Source organism: Poecile atricapillus, chromosome 8, assembly GCF_030490865.1.
Source record: "Poecile atricapillus isolate bPoeAtr1 chromosome 8, bPoeAtr1.hap1, whole genome shotgun sequence".
In the NCBI taxonomy this organism is placed as follows: Eukaryota; Metazoa; Chordata; class Aves; order Passeriformes; family Paridae; genus Poecile; species Poecile atricapillus.
The window spans coordinates 18,145,073-18,172,862 of record NC_081256.1 but is presented as its reverse complement, the minus strand read 5'-3'; the positions used below and the strand labels follow the sequence as shown (position 1 = coordinate 18,172,862).

Here is a 27,790-nt window from a genome sequence, read left to right as displayed (position 1 = left end):
TTCCACAGAACAGCCTTGACATTTCTTCAACTTAGAAATAGAACGAAGTCACTGCGATTTCACTTTTAGCCATCCAACAGTTTTTGTTTATTTTTTGAAAGATTTCCAAAACATTTCCATCTGCACCTGGTTTTACTTTTTCTGTGTATCTAGCAAAATAGTAAACTATCAATAAATATTGTAGTGAATTACAGTGTAAGATGTTTTTCCTGTTCAACTGGGTTCTGAAACCCTACATTGCAATAAATAACAAGTTAAAACAATAACTCAGTGATTCTGAGGGATCTTACCATTTCATAAATTTGATAATAAAGACAATATACAGCAGTAACTCCTTTGCTGCCTACATATAACAGAACATGTGATGAAGATAACCATGTGGGAACGCACTGCCAATTATTTGTACCCTTTTAAAGTTTATCTTCCTTGCATATCTTCTCACTTTTATTTGCTACATTCACTGAAAAGTCCTGTTCTCTCTAGGTCTGAATGGTCATCCCCTATCATTTGTGGTTCTTCTCCAAGGACTCTCCTGGTTCTTGGGGTCCTTTTTCATGAATGGAAATTCTAGGCAAAGTGCTTTTAGATCTGTTTGGACAAGAATTTCTGGATCTTCTTTCCTTATTTCCATTATCCAGCTACTTAAAAACATTTTATTTTTTTTTTTCCTTCAATATACAATCAAACACTCCTTTCTTAAAAACTTTGTATCCACAAATGTCAGAGAGATCCACCAGGACATAAAATCCCACACCTCTAAATCTTTGTGGAATTGTCCCAGGTCCTGAATTCATGAACTGAAATGATCTAGAAAGAGACTTTGCCCAAAGCATCTCTCCTCCCTGCAGATAAATAAGCTCACCTCTATGAGTAATTCTACTGGTATTTGCACATCTGTTTGCAAGTTCTGCAGACACAGTCTTTATTACCTTAGTCCTTCTCACACAATATAATCCCATTTCTCTTTGCCACACGGCTTTCTTTGCATACAGTAAAAAAAAAAACAAACCCAAAAAAACAAACAACATTTGGGATAAGGATGAAATATTTATAAAATATTTATACCTGATATAAAAATCCAGCACAATAAATATGGATTACCAATCACAAACCCTGCCCAATTTTGCTTAACAAAGCTTTTAATCAACCTTCTCACAAGCAGCTTTCAAACATATGCAAGAAACCATTTTAACAAATTATGTTCTAGCAATAAATGCTCTATCTAAATCCAACCTTTCTTAATCACCCCAGTACCTTAACACCCAGTTTAATGCACTTGTCTGGGGATTTGGCTCAGTCTCTTCCCCTTTTGGACAACAGCAGTTTGGAGCAACCTGCCCTGTTCCCAGTGGAACTGAGGGGAGCCCCACTCCATCAAGCGGTCCCACCAATTTCAAGAGAGATGTTTGGTGGAGAAAAGCAGACTCAGTTCAGCCCTCTGATTCCATTCAACCCTGCACTTGGAAATTGGAAGTGACGTGTGTTTCCGCACACAACCCCATGCTACCTCCAAAGAAGAGACAAAATACAGTGTACATGCTGCAGTTCCCAGCGTTACACAGGAGCGCACTGTGGGGCATGGCAGGGATCTGGATTTGGCAGAGATCTGAGAGCATTTTGCGTATTTCAGTGAATCTGCAACCACAAGCCTTCAATAGGAAGAATATGTACCTCTTTCTAATCACTGCAATATGTCTTTTTCACTCTCCTAGTGACACAACAAAACATCCCCAGATTAACCAGCAGGTAACAGGAGAGACGAGCTAATTATATCTGATACTAAAGTAAAATTTTACCAAATGTTACACACAGTCCTGCTCCTTGTAGATCTAATTTTTCCCATATTTGACTCCTGCAGTAAATCTAAGCAAATTGAAGTTTATGATCATTTGACATTTGACTCATACGTCAATCTGGTTCTGTCATTTTCTCTGCAGGTCTGGTGTCTGTTCATTTTAAACAGCTTACAAAGAAGGAAGAATAGCAATTTCATAAATTATTTTTGATAAATAAATCCATAATTATTCCAAAAGTAACTTTTGATCCAACACTAATTTGTTCTTCAGTGTTTATCTTAAGCAAGTCTGCACAGCAAGACTCCAGTTACAAACTCTCCTGCTACTCTGTCCTGCAGGGACCAAAGGAATTTGCTAAAGGGCCCTGCACCACATTTTGCTAAAGCAAATTTCACCCTACAGTCATTAAGTGGCCAGGGAGACAAAGCTGAATAGAAGAGGTAATATTTACATCTTAAAAAGCAAAATATAAGTGTACAGAACTTTGGAAAATTAGAACATCCTAAGTGATTGCAAACTACACCAGGAAAGAATGTGGATCAAAGGAGAGGAAGACCAGGTGGTCACCTGAGATGGTAGAGAATACCTTGGGGCTACCAGGGCTCTACAGGTGTTTTTGAAGCACAAGATTCTGGAGTTCACACACCAGGGGATGTCAACTAAGCTCTCCAGGTCTAAGAAAAGCAGCCCCAGAGCCTGGAGGCCTGCAGTGAAGAAGGGAGAATTTTATCAACATTTGGTAAAATATTAGTTTGCTTTACCAAAACGTGTGAAATAGGCTCCTTGAACAGAGATCTAAGTCTCAGTCTCTGCAGATCTGTTCCCAAAAACTCCAGCTCACAGGGCGCTTTGTGCTAAGCAGAAAGGTCATGCTGCACTCTTCCAAGATTTGGGTCACAAAGAAAAGCTCTCTTCTTTGCTTATATCCCATTTTTATGACACATATAGAAACACAATGTGTTGGATTTTTTTAAATCCCATTTCTCTTAGGTATATTTGATTAAAATTCACCAACAGATTGAATGGATTTAAGAGAAACAGAAAAAAACAGGGGGCTGCACACTGTAGAAGCCTCATTTGTTTAAGTCATCAGACAAACATTGGGAAGAGTAAATGATTGTATCTATTTATGGCCTCACTCCAAAATGCAGACTACCAGCATCACTAAGGACATGGAAACCAGGGCAAACAGTCTGTAGAATATATTTCTATTCTGCAGTACAACAATTCCTCCTAAAAAAGATGTAAATTACTTGAACTTAAATTACTTTGTTAAAGAAATTAAAGAAAAACACAAGTGAGAACCATAATAGTTATTTATATACAAATAAAAGATTAACAAAAGCTCTGTCAGTACAGCCCAAAGCATTACTTTGAGATCAGCATCAAAAAACAGTCTCTCAGAAATACTTCCACATAATTTTTGCTTCATCTTTTCCCATCATGGCCTGACCCTGCAATAGAAGGAACTGTCTGTCTTGAAATGTGCCAAATTCCATTTACACTCGTACCAGTAAGCAGCCTTCAAACAGGACTGCATCAATAGTGTACATTACCAGAAATACAAGCACCACTGGCAGATAATTCCCAGAAGACATTTGGAAAGTGTGAGAAACATGCCTGGGATCACTGGGACACACAGGTCACCTGCCATGCTGAGATCAGAATAAATCTGTAAACCTCTGCACCCTGGGTGAAAACATTCAGGCTCGAAAACAGTACAGCTGTTTTCTTGGACATCCATACGACCTGAGAACGATTCTGCTGTGCCTTCCTGGCTGCAGCAATTTACTAGAAGACGCGCAGAAAGGATCACAAAAGAGCATTGACTGAAATGAACTTGTTTAAAACCTCAAGCTACCCTGAAAGCTCTACAAAGGCTGCAGAAACTAGATGCAGGCCAGAGCCATCTTTTACTCCAAGCTTATGCTGAATCATCTAAATGGAGTACAGTTTGTTCATATTTCTGCAGCTGTTACATAAATAACCCTATTTTCCTTCTTTATTGGAGCTGATCTCTTTTAAAATATACACTCACAAATGTGAACAGCAAGCTCACCTCCCTACTGCTATCATTAAACAATAACGAGGAGCACGGCCGTTAATCAGAAACAGACTCCAATATAAAATCCTCTCAAAACCAGACTGGCCCACTTAAAACATATATCCCTGGAAAAGTTTCCAACTGCTGCAATATCCTACTGCAAGCTCCATAAAAAATACAGCTCTTCCCACAGCCATCCCATGCTTCCTTTGCTAGTGGCACTCTGCTACTGGGTAGTTTTTAATGATAGATTTGTGAACTACTTTAGCAAAAAAACTCCTTTCCATCTTTTCCTGAGGATGTAGCACCTCCATCCATTGACCAGATCTGATAAGGGTCACACTGAAAAGGCTTGAAACTCCACAAAGGTGCAAAGACAATCACTTATCTCTCTGCTTGCTGCCCAAGATTCTTCAAGGCAAAGAAACTGTCACAGTCTTGAATAAATTAGCAATGAATGCTTGAAGACAATTTAGTTCTCAAAAATCTTCTGAAATGCCCTGATTTAGCTGTCTGATAGAAGAAGCATAGGCAATGAGTGTGGTTTTTTTGTAGAAATTCAGTGTGCTATACACCAACAGAGAATTCTGAATTGGGTTCTGCATTCTCTGTTGATTTTTGGAGATCTCCTGACATCATGAGGATGCCAAGATATGTGGTTTGTTCATGTTGGGATTTTTTGGTAAGGTTTTTTAAAGTGTTTTACATATGGGCAAAAGAGATGGAAAAAATAATAATTTCTTGTAACCACGTTTACATTTGGAATAAAAGCTGTGTTAACTCTTAACACAACTTTGCCCTCATGAGAGATTCAGCCTTGCCAGACCTGGACACACTCTTAACTTCTAAAACAACTCTTTGTCATAATAATTGCAGCTATCATAGCAACTTTTAGAGCCAAAAGTTCACAGGGTACCTCTAAAACATGTCAAAAGGCTCTACTAAGCATAAGGTTGAGGTTCCCATAGGGGCTCTCCTAAACACTGAAGAGCCCGGAACAGCCACAGCTTTCCAAGCAAGTGAGCACAAAGAAGTGACCCCAAAGGACTCCCAGTACTGGTTTTGAACCTATCTAAATCTGCACATTCCTGAAAAATATTTAAGTCAAAGTACAGATACCTTAGAAAATGTTACATATGCTGAGGGACTTATTACCCCTGCTTTCACCAGCCACATTTCATGGGCTTATAATAGCACCCTACATAGTGCCACATGGGCCAGTGGACCACAGACTGAAAATCACTGAGCAAGATGCTCAATTCACGCCAGGACAAAAAAGTCCAGACAGATTCAATCTGCATGCAAGAAAATATCCAAGGAACTTGTGATATGAGATGGATGAGGGAGTCTTCTGCGAGCTGCAGGTCTGTGGGCTGAAGTCCCCTGTGCCAGAAACTGAAGAGAAGCATGCCCCCAGCTAGACAGAGAACAGTCCCAGCCAGGAACAGGTTGATGGAATGAACTATCTCTGAATTCCCCATCAGAATGCAAACTAAGGACTGCAATAAAGAGTGTGTGTCAAGAAATATGAATACACACATTTCTGTTACTTCCTCCTGCTAGGAACAGAGACTGTGTGATGCTCAAACCCTGGCTGAGGATCCAACACCTGGTCTCTTGGACAACAAGCTCTGCAGCTGTGTCTCTAAGGAGACACCTTAGAAATGGGCACAAAATACACCTTATATTGCAAACTGCACATGAAACAGATATCCCTTATAGAAGGCTTGCAAAATAATGTTGCAATTGAGTTCTACAGATCAGCAAATATTTTAAAAAAATTAACCTCTGTGTTTTAGCATTTCAATACCAAACCACAGTAGACTGAGGAAAAGGTCCATGAAATGCTGCATCAAGTTTGTGCCTAAAACAGCAGCACATTGAGAGGATAAAGGATGAGAGTCCATCAGTACAGCTCCTAGTTGCTGTTATTACTCATTTTCACTACAAAGACTCTGCAGGCATCTCCTTGTATAACATCAGGAGCCTTATGGGAGATGATTCCAGCTACAGTCCGGACCTCTCTGCCTCAGAATCTCTCACGTTTTAAACTAACACTGATGCAGAGATTTCCTTCCTCTGCCTGCTCAAGGACCCATGCTAAGCTGGCCAGCCAGCCACCACGCCTGTGTGAAGGATGCAGTCACTCCCATTCCACACTCAGCTCCCTCTTGAATGGATCATAACTGCAGCAAAGACCATCAGGACTGGTTTTCTGCCTGTACTTCCTTTTGAGCCATCAGGTCTCCCCAGAAAGAATAAATACCATAGACTTCAAAATAAATTAAAAGGTATTTCCATGGTGGTTCCTTCCACACTGATTTAAAACCTGGTCCCTGGGATTCACCAGCATAAAACTGGCCTTTCCAGAGAGTGAATTTTGATTTCTTTAGCTAAAAGCTGAGGTGGTGGTGGAGTGTGGGCACTCTCACAGCAGATCACAGGCTGAAAGGAGAGGCTGAACACATGATGCCCAGGACAGGCACGGATAAGGTCACTCTTAAGAAGGCTCCAGCTCAGAGCATCTTCTCCTTGAGGGGAGAACAGGGTAAAACAAGCCCATGAAAGAACTTATGGCTCCAGCTAAAAGTCAGAGATCTGGCACATAAAGGGCTGCTGTGAGCAGGCTCCCAGCTAATGGTTCATGGAAAATGATCCACAGAGGTAGCCAAAGGCTTTTGGGATAGGACAGCCATCAGAGAGTGCATTCACTTGCCTGCCTCTTTTCTCCTCTGCTGGAGTTGGAAAGACAAGGCAGACCTCAAGGGTGGCCACATCCCTCATCACTACATACACCCACAAGCCCCAAGCACGAATGGCAGCGCTGCAATGGCTTTGCTGGCTTTCTGCCAGTGAAGAATTCTTGTTCACACTGATACTTTCTTTGAACACTTTCTCCAAATGGCTTATAGGTAAGAGAACAATGCAGACGTATGCACCACAAACCAGCTCAGTGAATGGCTCCTGTAGCATCTAAAACCCATCATAAACCTACAGTGATTCAGATAACAAATTGGAAAGAGGGAGAACAGAGCTCAGCTTACGATCTCTCAAGAAGACTCTTTCAATTTTCTGTGAAAAACAATGGCAGTTTTTCCTTAATCTTGCCTCAAAACTGCTATTGTACAGTACAATTAATTTTACTGGCCTCAAATTGTCTTTCACCTCTGCTTTTTTCATCCATCTTATAGCACTGTTATAGTACTCTGTATTTGGGTCTAAATGACATTACAATTCATTGGCCACATTGCACAGTATGAAATCAACTTTAAAAAATGGAAATTATGTCTTGGATGTCACCATATTGTGATGATAAGCAAGAGTAAGAAAAACTAGACACACACTGAAAAAAAACCCTTTATCTTCATTATTAGGCGTAGATAGGCTAATCTAATCATGCACTATTTCTAACCAAGCCTGTTACTGGATCTTATCAAACTAAATGAGCCCAGCTTGGATGGCAAAGTAAGCTTACAAGAGAGAAGTTCCTTTGGTCATAATCATCAAGATTTGGCTTCTGGAGCTTTACTTTCTGTTCTGTTGGCTTACAGCATAGTAAAAGTACAAATAAGGCAGAAGAGAAAGCTCAAAAGGCAATGAGAAGAAAAACACAACTTATAAGGCACACTGTGCTCATCTGACAATTCCCAGCATCCCATAAACACCAAAAAACAGTTTAGCCAGTGACCTTCAAAAAACTGGATTCCTTTACCCATGGACTGCAAACACAAGGTCAAAGTTCCACTTGACTTTAGCCTGCAGGAGTGGTGTATTAGCTATTCAGCTTTAACTCCCATAATGACAGGAGACAGCTGAGATCTGCTCAAATCAAATTACAGCTCTGATTATGCAAAACACTGTGGTTCTGCATTTTCTAACACCAAGACTGAGTGCAGCTTGAAGATGTCTGCTCGAAGAATTCTAAAAACAAGCAATTAAAACAACAGAAGGACTAGTTTATTACTCGACTTATATTTGGCAAAGAATACTTCAGGACAAATTATAGACACAAGTGTGTCAACAGCTGAATACAAACACTAGGAGTATTTTGTAAAATATATCTCATACCGTCAGGGAGTTGTTTACAGGACAAAGCATCATCAAGATCTCTGGCAGTTGATGGGTCGATGGTGAAAATGCATTCTTTCCTATCCAAAGAAAAAAAGAAAAGGAAAATTTATCTCCCAGTCATGAAGAAGGTATCAAAACACAGAGCCCATCAGAGACATCCAGACAACAACAACAACAACCATGTTTTCAGAAGACTCTGCTGAAACATCTTGCAATCTAATCTGAATTCTAAATCTAATCTATTTTTAAAAAAAACTGTTTAGACAAATGAATCTCCTTGGGTATTTTTTCATTTTTCTTTTTAGTTTAACTGCTTGGTCTTAGCAGCTTTCATTTCATTACAGATATTCCCTCACAAAAACTAAACAATTTAGCCCATCAAGTTCACTCCAAAGAAACAAGCAGGAAAAAGCCTAGATGCCTTGCAGCTAGAGCAAAAATAGATTGTTCCTAATTGCAAAGCTAAATGGAACACAAATAACCCTCATGCCCATGCCAAAGAGTAGGTGTCACACCATCTGACACTCCTTGGGCACAGCTAGCACAGAGCAGAGGCACGGAGAACAAACCAAGCTGAATGTGACAAAATTGAGTGAGAGTTTTGGTCCCAGTAAAGACACCCAGGAGATGCAGGACTCTTTTATTTCACCTACACTGCCAATTATGGACCAAAGGAAAAAACAGGTTCAGTAGAAAAAAATGTGAAAATTATAGAAAGGGCAAGTTCCAAATCAGCTCATTAGATCTTACAAATCAACTTGGTGCCCAGGAAAAGCTGAACATTCTTTTGCATGTGCTGTCCCAGGTGGCACCTGGAATTTGCAGCCCTGTCCTGGAAGGCTCACATATATTTGTCCTGTAGTAGTGGGTGGCAGAATACTGGGAATACACCAAGCTGGACCACAGATAGGGCCACACAGATGAGACAAACAAAGCATCTGTCTCAGGAGCCATCACGTTTAATAGGGCAGAGTCTGGCACCAGTGAGACACAAAACCTGAAGCATTCAACAAATAAAACTTCCTAAACTCCGGCTTCTGGGCCTCTCCTCATCCCAGGCTGTCCTACTGCAACTTCTTTCCCAGACCTCTGGACTACGGCAGAGTTCTCCCAAGCACTGTGAGGAATGTGGGACCAGAGCTGAAGAGCAATGAGGTCAGTACAGTAATGAGTTTGCTGGCTTATTTTGCTTTTATCTTAACTTTCAGAGTAAGTTCAGCCCCTCCCTAGTTAAAAGATCCCCAAGCACAATGGTATAGGCTGAGGCTGCCATGGAAGAGATCAGACCACTGCTTTTCTTCTTTTCTCTTTGTCACAGAAAGACTCATATCATGATGGCAACTCCCTTCTAGAGATGAATAATGCAAACACACGCTATTTTTCTAACAGGATAACCACTGGTATTACTCCTGGGGTAGGAGAGGCAGGAGGAGAAAATTACAGCGAATTCTTAAAGGAGCAAGTGAACATGGAATTAGAAAGTCTTAGTCTTTTTGTATGGGTGCTATTTCAGTGAGAGCAGTGTCCCCAGCTTTGCAGACCTACCACTTCCATACTGAAATGCTCTGGGTGGTATCTGCTGGTGTCAGACAGCTGGCAACATCTATGTAATTCCACCAGGCACACTAAATGGACATTTTCAAACACATAAAAATCAGAAAAGCACTTCACTGCCTTCAGAGACTTTGAAAATCTTTTGGAATATGCTGGCTTTCAGATTGGACAGCAAAGCTGCCTTAATCCCCAGATGCACATTAGTTTCTGATCCTTTGCATGCATCTAAACAAATTAAGAGACTGTGACACTGAAAGATATAAAATCTTTCAACTACATCGGGACTTTGATCTGTTTTTGACCAGCACTGGTCAAAAAGAAATCCAAAACATTTCAGTGTGGCAACTTCCACTTTTTACAGGACCATCTTCGCGTAAAACAGATGCCTAACACAGGTTTGCAGAGGTGAACTTGCTTTGGCATGGAATTTCTGCCAATGGAAGAACAAAATCTTTCCTCCCTTCTCCTTGTTTCAGAGGTTTTGAGCACCAGAGCAAGGCAATGCCTGCAAGACGTGGGAGGATCAGGAGAACTACTCACAACTGACCATGATGGACCTGCAACCAAGAGTCAGGAAAGCAGGAGCCACCCAGACTGCCCAGACCCTGTCGGCCCCCAGCAGCACTGGCCAAGACACCTCCAGCCCCAAGGCAGTGACAAGGGCCCTGCTAAAACTGGCTCTGTCTGGCATCTTGCAAATCAACCACCTGAGGGGAAAAAATTACAGAATAGAGCACTTAGTTTATTAGACAGTAACGACAGTGTCAACCCATACAGGCTGGTATATCAATCCTAATTTAAGGAAAGCTAATTAAGTGCGGTGCTGTTTGCGCAGCTTCAGGAAGACTAATTAAAGCAGACAAGCATGTCTTGCAGAGCAGTTAGTCTTTTTACCTTTAACAGGACCTAAAATAAATGGCTAGTGCAGCAGTAGAGGTAAGATAAGTAGTTTATTGGTGAGCTGGAATTACCGTCATGGTAATTAAAATGTTCACAGATCACAGGACTGCAACAGCAGTTTGTTTTCCTTTGTGCAAATACATACATCTATGTATACATCTAGGCTAAGGTATTCACAAGAATCAGCAGAGAAAACACTGCACAGTTGGTGCCTCAAAGATTGGTACAATATATTCATTTTTGCCAGTAAAACTGTTCAGAATTAAACATATCACTTAGTTTAACCAAAAAATATGAACACCTACGTCATCAGGAGATTACAAATTCCAGTGGTCAGGGCTCACTCTTTGCTCAAGAGAGAAGCTACCTGCATCAGGATGAAGCATTGCAATGATAAGCCATGGGCTCAGGCTGTATTAGAGGCAAGGTTTCTGGCAAGACCACCCAGCTGGGCAAAGCTTGGGTGCTACAGTGCAATTTTCTTGCTGCTTGGAGAACAGTGCCAGTTTCGTACACAGCAGACAAAGCAGCACCCTACAGATCCTCCTGTATAACTCAAGGATCTTCCCAAGCAGCAGCACATAGATGAGTCAACTCACCAGTGGAGACATGGAGCCCAGATTTTCACCACTAATAAATGCTAACAACATTAAATACCAGTCTAGAGAACTGCATGTACACACTAGAGCATCAGGAAACCCTTCATGAAGCAAGATTCTGTCCTTACCAGCCTTTTGTGGCAGGTTGGAACGGTTCTAGGTCGGCGGCTCTAGAACGGTTCTACAGCTATCTGGAACGGGTCTAGAGCGACCTAGAACGGTTCTAGGTCGGCGGCTCTAGAGAGCAACATAGAACTGTTCTAGAGCAACCTAGAACGGTAGAGCAATCTAGAATGCACCTAGAACGGTTCTAGAGCAATCTAGAACGCACCTAGAACGGTTCTAGAGCAACCTAGAACGGTTCTAGAGCAATCTAGAACGGTTCTAGAGCAGCCTAGAACGCACCTAGAACGGTTCTAGAGCAACCTAGAACGGTTCTAGAGCAATCTAGAACGCACCTAGAACGGTTCTAGAGCAGCCTAGAACGCACCTAGAACGGTTCTAGAGCAGCCTAGAACGCACCTAGAACGGTTCTAGAGCAGCCTAGAACGGTTCTAGAGCAGCCTAGAACGGTTCTAGAGCGACCTAGAACGCACCTAGAACGGTTCTAGAGCAATCTAGAACGGTTCTAGAGCAGTCTAGAACGCACCTAGAACGGTTCTAGAGCAGCCTAGAACGCACCTAGAACGGTTCTAGAGCAGCCTAGAACGGTTCTAGAGCAGCCTAGAACGGTTCTAGAGCGACCTAGAACGCACCTAGAACGGTTCTAGAGCAATCTAGAACGGTTCTAGAGCAGTCTAGAACGCACCTAGAACGGTTCTAGAGCAGCCTAGAACGCACCTAGAACGGTTCTAGAGCAGCCTAGAACGGTTCTAGAGCAGCCTAGAACGCACCTAGAACGGTTCTAGAGCAGCCTAGAACGGTTCTAGAGCAGTCTAGAACGCACCTAGAACGGTTCTAGAGCAGCCTAGAACGCACCTAGAACGGTTCTAGAGCAGCCTAGAACGGTTCTAGAGCAGCCTAGAACGCACCTAGAACGGTTCTAGAGCAGCCTAGAACGGTTCTAGAGCAGTCTAGAACGCACCTAGAACGGTTCTAGAGCAGCCTAGAACGCACCTAGAACGGTTCTAGAGCAGCCTAGAACGGTTCTAGAGCAGCCTAGAACTGTTCTAGAGCGACCTAGACCGCGCCTAGAACTGTTCTAGAGCAACCTAGAACTTTTCTAGAGCGACCTAGAACGGTTCTAGAGCGACCTAGAACGCACCTAGAACGGTTCTAGAGCAGCCTAAGAACACACCTAGAACGGTTCTAGAGCAGCCTAAGAAACACACCTAGAACGGTTCTAGAGCAGCCTAAGAACACACCTAGAACGGTTCTAGAGCAGCCTAAGAAACACACCTAGAACGGTTCTAGAGCAGCCTAAGAACGGTTCTAGAGCAACCTAGAACGGTTCTAGGTCGGCTCTAGAACGGTTCTAGAGCGATCTAGAACGGCTCTAGGTAGGCACTAGAATGGTTCTAGGTCCCTCTGGAACGGTTCCAGGTCGCTCTGGAATGGTTCTAGAGAAGTAAAGTATGACCCAGCTATTCAGGAACCAGGCAAAGCAGAGGATGGAGGAATTTCACCCCAGGCAGCACAAGCACAAATCAGCTGGCAGCCAAACCATGTCCATGCTCCTATACATGATCACCACTCCTCCTGGTCCTGGCAGCAGCCACCACATCTCAAGTCACTCAGGCTGAAGCCCCAGCTTTGGCACTTGTCTAAGCTTGGACTGCTCAGGAATGAGGCTGTGGGCAGAGTTTAGATTGTCAAGTCTCACGAGAGAAAAAGAGAGAGATTCTTTACAAGAAAATCAAAACACCTAAGGAAGGTGCTGAGCAGGAAATCACTGGAAGTCTTCCAACAGGAAACCCAGACACACAGGCTGGAAGAGAAGGAAATGGAAGGGAAGTGAATGAAGCAGAACAGAATAGAACTATTTCAGTTGGAAGGGACCAACAACAATCATCTGGTCCAGCCTGTCCAAATTAAAGCATGTTGTAATTAAGGGCTTTGTCCAAATGCCTCTTAAACACTGACAGGGTTGGGGCATTGCCCACTTCTCTAGGAGACCTCTTACAGTGTTTGACCACCTTCTCAGTAGAGAAATGCTTCCTAATATCCAGTCTAAACTTCCCCTGGTACAGCTTTAAATCATTCCCACATGTCCAGTCACCAGGGGGAAGAGATCAGCACCTCCCTCTCCACTTCCCTGTCTCAGGAAGCTGATGGAATTAAGGCACCTGGACTTAATTAGCTTATTTACCTCCCCATTCTGACTCCCCTCCCACAGGCAACTTTCAGACCAAAGCATTCTCCTGTGATGTTTTCTAGACATTTACAAAGACCAACACATCCAAAACAACTACAAAAGAGAACAAAGAGCATGCCAGAAGCTTGAAGGTGGCTGAAACCCGCTATCTGTGAATTCCAGCATTTAAGACTCAGTCAGCCCAGTGGCTACACATTGACACCCTGCCCTGCCCCAGGTGCAGTTGTCAAGGCCCACAGTCCCTCCAGTCATCCAAAGACTCCTGAAGCACCAAGCCCAATCTTTTACAGAAGCATCAGCCCATTTCCAAAGTCCAGACTGCTTCAGCTGGAGGTGAGACAGGAATGACCATTGTTTATTAAAGTTTCAGCAGCACAAGCCTTCTTTAAACTTGAGTATGTCAGTGCTAAGACATTTACAGTACGAGTGACTGCATGTCTAGACACTTGCAGTGCATTTACATTCTTCTAGGGACTCCTTAGATTGTGCTGTTCTCTCCACTTTGTGAATACATACAATAGCCTGGTGGGAGTGAAAGCTCAGCCTCCTGGTTTACCCTTATTAACTCCAGTTCAAAGCTGGCATTTTAAAATTAAGCATAGCAGAGGCACTTTTAGAATCTTTAAGTTCTTCAGGTCATTTCTAAGACCCTGCTGAGCACCATCTTGCAAAAGCTAAGCATACACCATTTCTCAAAGCTGGAAACAGTTGTTTTAATTTGGGAACAGGCATCCTAGAGCTGTCAACTCGCTCCAGTGAATGCCACTAACATTTTTTCACACAACAATCCAATTGTTATGGCAACCACAAAAATCAATCTCGTTCTTCAATCACAAGTAAACCCAGCTCGACCACAGTGTCAGCGTAGGTTTGTTACAAAGTGCCAATAAGCATAGGACCAATTCTGCCAATATTCATCACTCAAATCAGGATGAAGTACCCATTCTTCAAGAGAAATTTCAGAGACCAATCAGTGCCTGAGCATTTGAGACTTCAGCAACTCACTCCTAAAGACATTTATTACTTGTAGAGTCTACCACATTTGTCACACTTGATGCTGGCAGATTTTAGTTAAAACCCAAGAGTGACTGCTTCCAAGACAGCCTCTTAAAAGGAATATATTTTAAAAATATGCCTGCAAGAGAAGTACCCTGACAAATCTCTGATGGTACTCTGAATGCCCTGTAACAGACTGACAAAGACACTTGACACATCACAAAACTCTTTTGGAATGGTGCATAAATTTCAAAATGAACTAAAAATATAAAATAATTGGAAGCAAAAACTAATCCCTTCAAACACTGATCATTATAGACCTCAAAAAAATCCAGCAGAGCACAAAATGCATTGAAAGCCAACTTCAAACCAGCACTACTCCTTTTAATTTCTCTGTGTTTATGTTTCAGGTAATGTCCTCTCCTGGTTCAGAAAACAGACCTCAGTCCAAGAGAGCAGCTGACAATGACTCCTGGTGTATTACACATCTACAACAATAAACTTTTACATTTTCACCAGAGACTGCTTACTGGAATGCCAAAACAGAATCAATTATTCCCTTTATTTATTCTTCTATTATTTCCTCCATATTTATGGCCTCCAAGTAAGGGGGAAGACAGAAAAAAAAGCACTGCAGTCTAATACCTATATGGCTTGAAAAGCCAACATATATTCACAAACGAGATCAGAGTCTCTGGGAGACCAAGTACCAGCAGTATTTCCTACAAGTCATGCTGTAATTGTGCCACAAATATAATGAGTTCTCTGCACCACCACTATCCCACGCAAGAAAGCAAAGTATAATTGAAAATGCACTTGCATTATATAAACTACTTTAATCATAGATGCACAGGGCTAGAAATGGAAGAGACATTAGGTCATCCAGTCCCCATAGGTCAGAGCCAGGCTGTTCATGACAGTACATTTGCAAGGACTTTCTCCTGTATGGTATCAAGCATCTTTAGTGATGGAATTATCAGTCCTTTCTTTAGCAGTCTACACTACAGTCTATTTTGGGTTGGACAGGAAAGGCTTCCTCTTTGTTTTACCTTACTTGTCCTTATAACACCCCTTTTTATCCTCCCGCCATTGTAAATGATTCTCATTTTTTCATTTTGATCCATGTATTTTTAACTATCAACTACTATATCTTTCACAAACTTCTAGTTTCAGTGTTGGCAGATACACATTGAACAGTTAATCCTTCCTTGTAAATCAATCCCTTATCTCCCAGAATATTTTTGCTAGTCTTTTCCAGACTGTCCCACTTCTAATCCATGCTGTGATATCTCTAGGACATCTCTGCCTCATACACTTGCATTTGGGCCATCTATATTATGATTTATGGGTTGTTTGGTTTTCTTTTTATGGAGTGGTCTGAGAATAACCTAGTAACAAAGATCCAATCACCCAAAAAGTGAGACAGATGGACAGGTTAAAGCATTCTCCATCAGAGTGAAGCACAAGGAAAATATTGTTCCTGGTAATGGCCAGCCTGTCCTAGTGATCAGCTCTGAAATACACAGCAGGGATACACCACCTCACCAGCTGGAGTAGTTCTGGGTTTCTTCAGCTACAGCACCAGAGACAGATACCTGTGTTGACACCAGGACTTGGGCACTTCATCTCTTCTCCACCCTGTGCTATCTGACCTGTAGTGAGAGCAGGGCACCAGCAAAGCACTGTGATATCAAGAGGCAGTATTTGGCACACCTGAACTGCACCACTTAACCCATATAAACATGAAGGGATATGGCACCTTTCTCTGCTCATCAAAACCCCACCTTGTGATCCACTGGAATCCTGTAAGAAGCAGAGACACTGTCAGACTTATTTAAGATTTTATCCTCATCTTCTTTCCTTCCACTTCTCTCCATAAAATGAGTATCCTGGCAAGAACAAGGCTGTATGTATAACAATCTAGATGCAAAAGTTATTACTGTTTTCCCCAACTAAACGGATTTCTAACAAAGCAAAGTTAGGTGTGATGGTTTACAAGATCAGAAAGCAAAAACCCTATCCAACCATACACCACAAATTCTGCTTGAAGCTGCACTTCTAATGATCACACGCACCTCCCTGTAAAGAAAAAGGTGAAGGTGCCCTGTGTCTACATACACCAGGCACTGGCAACAGCATCTGAGAGCACAGACCATGCATCATTCTGTTCAAAACAGCATCACCATAATTGCTGTAGCTATACTGTGGTACAAAATGTTATAAAAACAGAGAGGAGGACCAAAAGAAGCCAACCAGAAGCAAGGAGCTGAATCACATCAGTGGCAACAGCACCTTGAGCATACTTACTCAAGAGTTTTACTTACTCAGCTAATGGCAGAGAAAGGAACTAACATGAGGTCTCCTCATCAGTCCAAGAATGGTACAGTCACCCAGGCTGCCTGGAGAGCAGAAGTACCCAGAGCAAGTACAGTCACCATCACAGGTTCTGGAATCAATCCTAATATAGAGGAACTGGATCTGATATGCTCAGACACCACTGAGTAATCCTCTGTATGTCACCTATGTATCTAATCCGATGTATCTCTCTATGGAGAACATTTAATCAGTCACAGAACAGCTCAGTGAGAGAGCAGAGATCACAATCTGCCCCTTTTCGTGTCTCCACTCCACTCCAAGATAACAGTCAGTTCTGCAGCAATGTTGCTTATACATTTGCTAAACAAGTAATTTTTCAGTTTCCATCAGAAACCAGAGCATTTTTACATATCCTATTATAGCTGAGTAAGACTTGCTCTACTTAACACTAGCTTTTTGTAGTGGAAAATCTCCAGGAAACAAGCTGTTTAACAATGTTTTATCTGCCCTGCACTCATTCCTAACTAAAGTTGTCCACCTGCCTTGGAAAGACATCTGTTTCAGAGGCTGACTGCTTTCCTCCAACACCCCTTGCACAGCTCAAGGCTGCCATTTTTACCAACACTTCTAATTTTATCAGCCAATTATTTCCCTGGGCATCTGCAGCAATGACCACGCTGTCAAACCCTTACTATACACAGTGCTAATCCCTGTTACCAGCTGTAACACTCCTTGAGAAAGAAACAAATGGAAAGTAGAGCTGCAGTGCAGTACCAACAGTGCTACAGAGCTTCCCTCTCCAGTGGGCAGAAGGACACAGCAGAGCACCTCTGCTCCTCTCCCCTCATCAGCCAAAGGAAGGATGCCACATTTCTGAGGGGGTAGCCAAAACTACAAATTTGGCCTTCAACAACTTGGATTAGTTGCATGTGAGGTCCTGTGCTTAAATACCAAGATGCAAATTTTAACTGAAAGCTTCATTGCATTCATTTGCCTGCAAGAGCAAAGTTCAGTAACTCTGCCCTGCGAGGGAAGCAAGTGAGCACTGACTGCCTCCTGCCAATGCAGTGGATCCTGGCTGGCCCCCCTGTCTGCTGCCCTTTTAGCCTTGTGGGAGAAGCAGCCGGCCACACCGCCACTCAGAGGGACCTTGGCAGAGAAACCGTCTGACGGGAATCTCATGAAGCTCAAAGGGAAAAACAGAATCCTGCACACAGGAAGGAACAACCCCATGCACCAGTACAGACTGGGGGAGAACCAGCTGGAAAGCAGCTTGGCAGAAAAGGATGTCCTGATGGACAAGTTAAACATGAACCAACAATATGTCACTGTAACAAAGACGGCCAAGAGCCTCCTGGGCTGCACTGGGAGAAGTGTTGCCAGAAGGCCAAAGGATGCATTCCTTCAATCCTTCCCCTCTTCTTGGCACTGGTGAGACCACAACTGGAGTGCTGTGTCCAGTTCTGGGCTCCCCAGTACCAGGGAGATATCAGCATAGTGCTGCAAGCTTGCTGAAGTGCCTTGATGACAATTAAGGAATCGGAGCATCCAACCTACAAGGAGAGGCTGAGAGAGCTGGGACTGCTCAGCTTTGAGAAGGCTCAGGCAGGGAGATCTTTTCAATGTGAAAATACACCTGATACAGGGAGTAAAGAAGATAGCAAGACAATTTCCAGTGGTATCCAACAGAACAAGGGATAGTGGGCACAAAACACAGGAGAATCTATTTGAAGGAAAAAAGACACGTCCTTCTGAGCCCCAGCACATGTTCCTCAGAGGGGTTATGGAATCTTCATCTTTAGAGCTATCCAAACCCCAAATGGGCACAGCCCTGAGCAGCCTGCTCCAGCTAACCCTGCTTTGAACAATGGGGCTGGAGTAGATGATCTCTAGAGCTGCCTTCCAAGCTGAACAATCTGATGATTCTTCAGAGTTTAGCCCTGCTCAGCTGAAGTCAGTCAGTTTCTGCTCTTCAGAACACATCCATCTTGTAGATATTTCAGAGTTCCCTGCCACAACACCCTTTCTCTACTCAGTATTTTTAGCTCATTGTTTTGTATTTTGCCAGCTGAGAAACTGCAGTTTGTAATTTTACCTTCAGCTTCATATTTCTTCTTAAAAGTGAATACAATGTCCTGTTTATAATAATAAAATCACTAGTTGGCAGGATGACATCAAATGGAAAAAGAGAAAGCAACTGGAAAATTTAGAGCAAGCAATTTTGAGTGCCAAGTTTCACATTTGTAATAGTCCAGCGGAGGTCAACAGGCTCACTTATTATTAGGCAAATGGTAAAGAAATAGATATCCTGTAGTTCTTCCATGTTAGACTATATAAACCATCTCTACTTGAACAAGTTCTAACATTTTCCAAAAAAGTGATGTTATACATTTTCCACAGTAACACCAACAATGGGAGACAAGCAAAAGGCAGAATTGCTTTGCAAAGAACTGCCTTTTTTCTCTCTCCAATATTTAGGTTTTTGTTTCCCACTATGATTGGACTTTCCTGGCTTTACTTTCTTGTCCCAGTTAAGCAGTAAAGGAAACAAAAAGATATGAATGAAATTAGAAACATTTGGAATGAGTCTTCAAAATAGCTTTTGGGTTTCTTAGATTCCTGGCTAGAACTCTTTAAATGGCCTCCTCCTCCCTCTGCCCCCAGCTCCTGAACCCACCTCTGAAATTTGTATTTCCTTCTTTGCCCTCACCCCTCTTTTCTTCAGGGGCCACATTTTGTCCCAAAGCAAACACGGAAATGAAAATTACATGTTGTAACACTGGAAAAGACAGGAAAGTGGTTGAAACTTTGCACCCATCAACATTTGTCTCTATGACATTAATCCTCCAATGTTTCCCTAAAAGCAGAAACCAAACTTCTCAAACTTCTAATGAAACAAATACCAATTCCAGTCAACCTGAATAATAAAATGAGCACTCCAGTCCTATCTGTATTATAATATTTAAAGTTTCTGGAAGAGAAGTTTCCTCAACCACACATTCTGATACTTCATGAACCTTCATGCTCTCTGTAAAATGCAGCTGCAGGATGCAGTGCCAACACCTAATACTTGCCTAGTGATTTTCATTAGAAGTTTTGGGTGCTCTTTAGAAACGAGTAAGCTGGGAATGCCTGTGAAATACTTGTCTAATTTTATAAATAAACCCATGCAGGTGAGAAACAGATGTCCATGATAAAACCATGCAAAAGTGGCAGAGCACAGTGTTAAGCCAGCTAAATCATTTCAAAGCCATCCACAAGGTTTGGAACTTTTCTGCCTTAAGTAATATTGAAATATTATGTAAACCTTTGTTTGTCAGCTATTACTGGAGAAATGAGGGGGAAAAAAAATCTCTTGGAAGAAATTCTACACAGGCTGTGTAGGTGAGATCACAGTTGCTATCCAAATAGAATATGCATGGCAAGAATAGGCTTCCTGTAAAACTGAAAGACTTGCAGGAAGATCAAGAACGCATTTACAAGATGGCATGGATAAAATGTCTTTCCCTCTTGCCCAGCCTCAGCAGCTTGGTGAAACACATTGTCTCACTTTCATCTATAACCACACTCACAAACACCTCTGGTGCAGAGCCCCTCTCTCCACACTCCATATTCTGACTCCCAGACCACACCCTGGACACTGGTCAGCAGAGCACATAAATCACCTTTTGAGGAGGAAAGGGTCATTTCCCAAGACGAAAGGAAACAAGGAAAAGTTATCTCAGGAAGAGGAAACACACAAAAATACAAGACATTTTTTGGGTCTCAGTTCCAAACCTCACAACTTTTATACATGATGCTAGAAAATTTACAGCCCCATGTTGCAGAACTGCAGACAATTTTCTAGAGGTGAAAGTACTTTAAGCTAAACTCTAACATGTTTTTACTCTAGTCGAGCAAGCAATGTGTAAGCTGATTTAGGATGAGCTATTTACAAGTGTTAACATGGCTGTTTTAGGGGAAAAGATGAGGTTTTATTTCACTGTAATTAATTTATATCATACTCTCAAACTACTGTACAGTAATCTGGGAAGCCTGACAGACCACCATGCACAAAGTAGAGCAAAGATGGGCGCTCACAGAGGCAGGTGTGTGAGATGCCCTGCAAAACAAGGCATAACACAGATGTGCACCCAGAACAGACACCCAGGTCCAGGTGTGTTCCTGTGGATGCAATCCTGGGCCGTGTGTACTGGCCCTTTGTAGGACAGTGCAGGTCACAGCACACTTGTTGCTGACAATATGAAAGCTGATATTTAATAATAAACTGAGGCCAAGATACCTTGGGACTTGCCAAAAACAGTCTCAAGGTCTTCTGGTCTTATCCATCAGAGATGCCAGCTAGGTCTCCAACTGCCTGACACCACCTCCCTACAATTCACACTGCATTTACTAATAAAACTCATCTTTTTTTCTAGGTAGACAAACCCCTTTCTGTGAGGAAAGAAGACTCACCTGTATTTTGTTTTCCATAACTAGAAGTCTCATGTTACCTCCATATGTGTTTAGACCACAGACTGGTTAGTCAGCAGTGTGGCAGTTGACATTAAAAGGATTAGCAAATTAAGCTCAAATAATTGTCTTAAAAATTTTGACTGTTAAATGTTTATATTTGAGAGGATCAAAAGGAAATCTACTTTGTAGTGTGCACTGTGGTCAGGAAGGGGCAGAGAGGGATTTAAATAGCTTAACCGCAGAACTGTTATCACCTTGATAAGTCCCAGTGTAATAACTCAGCAATAAAAGCAAGAAATGCACTTGGAATTTATTTCCAAAACTGACTGTCTGACTGGAGACAAGTCAAGCTCTTTATTTGCTTAAAAGAACTCGGTCAGAAGAAACAGAGAAGGCTACTGAACTGTAGTCAAGAATATAAAAATAAGCACTTTCAAGTGACATCTGAACATCAGCATTCAGTATCTACTTTTTTTTTTTATGCTACCTGAAGCCTGCAGTCTGGATCTGGTATCTGAGTGCTAGCATTAGTCAATCAGGAGTGTGATTCTCTGCTGAATTATTCCACTGTATGGCAGTGGAAATCCAGAAAGCTGAAACAGGAAGGAAGCTGCAGAGCAGAATTAGGTCCAAAATAACACCTGGAGTACAGGTACAGATACAAATTCATATTCAGCCTTGAAATAAAAATGGCTGCAGTTTATCAGCTTATCTGCTCAAATTGCTAATGTCCATGCCAGTAACAGATAAATGAAGAGGAAGAGGGGCTTGCTGCATATATATACAGGTGCTTGTACCAGTGCAGTGTCCAGAGGAATTAGCCTCCTAGGGCTGCCTCACCTCAGCATTATACAAGATAGCAACGAATCTGCCAACTGAGTCAGGATGCTCCAGCATAAGCAAGGCTGGAAGTGGAACATACTGTGTCTTCTTAATAATGTATTTGCTGTTTGCCTCCACCATCCTTTATTGCAAAGTGAGGTTCTAAATAAATAATTTTTATTTGGTCTTTAAATCTTTTCTAGTAAGGATGTCTCTAAAATCTGACACTTAGAAGTGTAGCAAATCCACTGGTAGTTTTGGATAGTCCAGCAATGCCAATGTCTGCCGCTCAGCGGGTGAGGAGTTCCTGAAAGCTGGTTGGGAGCATCACTACATTGCAGGGATGGCTAATGTGAGGTAGGTGGACAGTCTTTATCTGTCTTAAGTCTCAAGAGTAACAACGTCCCAGGTCATTGATCTGCCAGGCATTCCGAAAATCTCTGCTATAAATCTACCACTAAAATGCACAATACATTCCAGACAAAAACAGAAAGCTTTCAGATTAGGTGCCAAACACCAAATTTTCAATTTTCAATAGTTCTTTTAGGAAAAGGCCTCCCTGCCTCACAAAATACTTCTCCAAGTAAATAACTGGGTTTGCAGTACTTTGAAAATAAGTTTCTTTCTATGCTTTCTAGCACAGGTAAGGTATAATATGGTACACACATTAAAGTCAGTGTCTTTACAAAATGTGATGAAAGCGAAACAAAACAGCACAACCCTGCACCAACCCAAGGAGTATCAAGACCATGCTTTTTGTTGTTACCTTAAATCTCTTCTTTTGGCCAGCTCTCCAGGTGAGATAACCCAGGGTAGGTTCTGGGGAAGACATTCCAGGACTTCAGGGGAAAAGTCAGAGAAATCCACACCATACTCCGTCAGGATCCCTTCTGATTCTGGCTCGATCTCTCCGGCCTGTCCAAGACTTTTGCACAATTGCCTGCAGAAAGAAAGGGATGCTTTTTTAAAGTGTATAATTACTACTGTCATGTTGTTATTGTCCCGCAGAGAGGCTGCTGAGCCCTCAAATGCACTCTTTCACCCATTCATTGCTCCCTGAGTTTTGGCAGAGGACTTAGCAGGAATTCAGACCATACCATGACTTGTGTCTGCTGGAGATGCAAAACACCCACCAGCCACCACCCTCTGCTGTTTTTATGTATCTAATTTGAAGTAGATGTTTTAAATTATTAGGTTTTTACAAAGGTAAGAAAGTTTCCAATTTTAGAGAAAAATGCATCCCACAGGATAAGAAAAGCATAGCTATCCACACAGGCAGCACTAGCATTACACATGACTGCCTTGAGACCCCACCCTCCTCTCCCCACCACTGACAAAGGTGACACACGTCTACTACCAAAAATGAAGAATAGATTCACACCAAATACCAGACAGCTCCACAGGGAGCTCAGTACACTGCTCTCCATCCCAAAGGATACACATCTCTGCCTGGGCAAACCCATGCCCTGTGAAGACAGGTGTGAAGAATCCCCACTGCCTCCCTTACAGGAGTCTTACACAGACATACCCACAGATCTTTCCAATCATTTTCCAGGCTCCTTCCAGGACCTCAGCATTCCCAGTCATTTGTTCCTCCTCTCCTGACTAAGCAGAGGCCTCTGAATCCAGAGCTAACTGGAGAGGGGCCAGTGATATAGAAACAAATCACAGACAGGAGAAACTGTCCCCCCTAGCTAACAGTGCTTGATGAAGTGCTCTATACATGCGTGGATGAGATTGCTGCTCTATTATGCTTGGAGAAAGTTTCCATCTGCTCCAGTGCAAACCCCAGCATGGATCTCTCCAACAGCTCTGGTGTCAATCAAGGCTCAGCTCTGGGCTCTGTGCAAACCAGGACTCCAAAGGCGCGAGACATTTGTTCCCCCTCCAGCTGATTACAGATATCCTGTGAGAACCCATGTGACATGGTGGCTCCCCCTGTCCCCTTTCTCACCTTTAGATTGCACTACAGTACACAGAGTTAAATTACTTTCTATTTTTTAATATACTGCCATTAGGCCAATGCACATTACAGTCAATAGAGATAACGTTCCTGACCCAAGAAGATTACAACTTAAATTAAGGCGAATCCATCAAAACATGACACAAAAGAGAGGAGTAATAATACAGCACAAAACCAGCCACTCTAATAAGTGGTTTTCCACTGCATAAAATACACAGTCATTATATTGATCCTTCTGCTTTAATTCCAATGAGTGAGAACAGACACTAATTACTTTCCTAAATTGGGGCCAAAACAGTGCACTTGTTATTTGGACAAGCAAGACAGTCTCAAGGCTCCAAACGTGCCATAAACCCACAGAACAAACCCCAAACTCTCAGCACAAGCGAGCCCATCTTCTTTATGGGAGCAAAGCTCTTTCTTCACAACGGGAAGGGCTGTGTAATAAACCTGTCACGTTGTGTAATATGCTGGAAAGGATTGCTCACTTCATGGTATGGTAAATTGTAGAGTTCACATCGTCTAGCCTTAAAATAAAAATGAAAACAAGGATAAAAGATATTTCCCTTTATTGTTTCGATTTTATGTACAAACTGTATGGCAGAAATACGTGCACATTTGGCATCGTGGCTGAGTTCTCTGTTCCTGCAGCTGGGTCCCAGGCTAATCCTTATTTTAATGTAAATAAATGAGGCATCAGTTTTATCTCCCTCTCTCTCAGCAATAATAATAAAACAGAGAAATCACCATTTCATTTCCAGCATCTGGTGCGGAGCTGGGACTGAGCAGGGATGAGCCTCTGGGTCCGCAGGCCCACCAGCACCACCAAGGATGGAAAAAACAAAACAGGAAAAGAGAGGGCACATTGTCCTACCCGGGAGAAATGTCAAGAACTTGAGTCTCAGGTGCCCCTTGGCAGGGCAGATCTGGGAAGTGCACTGGGAGGGCGGCTGGACATCTGCAGGACACGCCATGGAAAGCACCTCTGAATGCCAGAGTGCTTTCCAGCTTGGTCTTGAAACCCATGTTCCTCTTGATCCGTTTACTGAAATTAGATTACGAACCACAAGGGGTTTACCCAGAGGTTTGATATAGGACTAATATTTTTTTAATAGTAATTAACATTTGATTTACGGTGTTCCAGGGAACATTTCCCAAGTACCTTGAAATAAAAAGTGTATAACTGACTTTAATTGGGGCCATGTTACAGTCACACAGGCATGATGACTTGCATCAGAGCAAAATCTGACAGGACAGCATGTGATCAAAGGTAATGCATATAGGATCACCGATGGCCCCTGAGTAACAGCCAGGCTGCAAAATCATTCCTGGGGCTCCACGGCCACCAAGGGTAGCAAGAATAGTTCAAGAGGCTTATAAACAACCAGGGGCACCGGGCCCAGCAGTACTCAGACGTTCACTCCCAGGGAGTCACGGCGTCTGTGACACCCTGGGCTTGCGTGTATCTCTTTTTTTTTTAAATGTCAAAAGGTAAAAAAAAGTTACAATGGCTACAGACGTAAATATTTCTTTTCTGTGACGCTGATGAGGGAGCATTACCTTGAATTCCTTGAATACCCTTGGACTGATGTCAGACATGGTGGCAGCTTGCACTGACTGGAACATGCCATGGTTGGGGCAAAACAGGGTATTTCTCCAAATCTGCCATAGCTGCAAGATCACTGAATTGCTCCAAGGTGCCTGCTCACCAGAGTCTAACCTGCCATGGATGTGCCTGGGGACAGAGACACCCTCAAGCTGCCTCTTCCCTCTCATGGTGACACTCATCACATCTATTCAGCCACCCATCTCTAGCTAGAACATTTGAGCTCTCTCCATTCCACTTCAACTCCACTGAGCTGAAACTGGCCAGTGTGTTCAAAGGTTACATGGTAAGAACTCTCCAAAAAGACAAAGCAGGATTACATAAGGCTCGCTTCCTTTGAGAAGCCAGGCAGGCTCCCAAATCAGAGTAACTTCCATTGGGACCTTAACACCCTCGCTCAGTTTCTCCTGGAGCAGATTTGTCCACAGTCATCCTACATGGAGGGTTTCCTTCAGCAGCAGGAGAACATCCCACACAAACCACCAGTCCTTAAGGTTTGTAGAGAAGAGATGAGAGCAAAGAAGACCCACCTGGGTGCTCTGACTGTCCAGGGCCCAGAACTCACAGATAGAGTTGCACAGGCTTGAGGAAAGCCACAGATGCCAGTGGGGATGGTGAGAGGGCTGCAGGGCTGTGCATCAGAGGGACAGAGAGCTGTGCCATGGAACCCCAGTGCTTGGGAGCACAGTCCAGCCCTGCTCCACATCATTACTTCAGCTGCCAGGCCATGTCCCATCAGAGCACAGGAGCAGCATGGTGCTCCCAACACGGATGGGGCAGCCCTACACAGTGATTAGTTGTGCCAAGGGAACAAAGCTTTATTGAGGGACACACCCATCTGCAATAAGGTGTTTTTTCAACAGAGCTACACTGCTCTGTTGAGAGAACTGGACCTTCCCTTGAGCCTTACAGAGAACTACCCAAGGTATCTGGTTATTTCCCCTCAAACAAAACACGCTTTTGAATTTTAAAAAAAACAAAAAGCAACCCAGAATAAAATGCCAGAAATGAAAAGAACTCAAGCCACTCAAATGGCTTTGGAAACAGCAGCAAGTGAAATAACACCCTGCAACATTTCATTTTATTGCAAAAGCTGGAACAAATCATGTCACCTTGACAGACCAATATCTAAGACCCTGAGCTAGAATGGCCACAAGCCCAGTGTGACACAGAGGGAGTCAGTGATTCCATGCTTTTCTACTAGGTGTTTTTTTAAAATAATCTCATCCATCATCACACGTTGGGACAAAAAAATTCCACCTTAACCATCTGCAAAAGTGCAGAGACGTCTGGACTAATACTCCAAACAACCGTGGACTCCAAGACTGAGAAAGGTCCCCAGAAAATAATGGTACATGGCAGCACGTGCAATATTTACCTGAAAAAGGAGAATGTTTTGGAGCTAATTTGCTTTACCTGTTACCTGAAGCAGGTACAGTCATACAGTATTTCACTGCCAAGGTAAAGTCACTTCACATGTAGGAGGGAGCAACAGCAGCTCAACTCGGCACAGCCAGCAAGAGCTGGGGCCATGAGTACCTCACCACCCCTTCCCAGCATAGTCGGGGTGACAGGGTGGCCTCTGGAGGGGACAGTGTCACGCTGGTGACCACCAGGTGGCAATCATGACACAGAAACGTACCCCCCTCCCCAAGGGGACCTCCAGGGACTCTCAGGTTGCCCCTGTGCAGGTGAGCACCCTGGGTGGCCAATGTCACCACCAAACTCTTGGCAGGGGCGTCTCATTTGTCCACCCGCACATGGTCGCTGTAAAGACCAATCTGTGTCATTAACTGTGCTTGGAAACCTGGCACTGAACTTCCCAAGGGAAAAGGAAAGCCAAGGAAGGTGCACGACCAGTCTGGGAGAGTTCAGCTGCAGGATGGAGTACCTAGAAACACCCAAGGCATCCAGGGGACAGGACTGCCAACCCTGGAGGGAGTTTCCCTTGTCACACTTCCAACAGACCGTGCAGGGCAATGACCAACACATTCTTTGTCCAGACATCTTTAAAACCACGGCGGTGGTGCCAAACGCATATCAGGAACTTTGTGGGCAGAACTAAGGGGTGCACAAAAAAGTACACTAAACAAAGCATGTAAAGAGCTGCAGATCACCTGCTCTTCTCTCCTTCAGAGGGGCCATGACCAGCACAACACAAGTCATTATAAATAAGGCAACATGGCTCATAAATGAGCCCAAAAGCAAACAGAATCTTTTGGGACCTTCAAGAGGTTTCCTCGTCTTTCAGTGCATAAACAAGCATTATTTATGGCTAAAAACAAAAGGGGTCACCAAGGTTTTATGCTCCCATCTCCACAAGGCACTTACTGAAGTGCAACCAACTCCCAGAG

The 27,790-nt window shown here is 43.0% G+C and overlaps 1 protein-coding gene across 4 annotated transcripts in view; it reads right to left on the bottom strand.

Annotated features, from left to right (window-relative positions):
* The window catches only part of DIS3L2 (DIS3 like 3'-5' exoribonuclease 2), a 186,528-nt gene that overhangs the window by 79,371 nt on the left and 79,367 nt on the right, over positions 1-27,790 (bottom strand). For all 4 annotated transcript variants that reach the window (XR_009278081.1, XM_058843466.1, XM_058843467.1 and 1 more), the window contains exons 10-11: positions 22,634-22,807; positions 7,909-7,988 (exon numbers count right to left, since the gene is read on the bottom strand). Coding sequence is in view for 3 of the 4 variants with exons in the window: in XM_058843466.1 (XP_058699449.1) it covers positions 7,909-7,988; positions 22,634-22,807 (254 nt within the window). In the remaining variant the exon portion in view is untranslated. The remainder of the gene's footprint in view (positions 1-7,908; positions 7,989-22,633; positions 22,808-27,790) is intronic.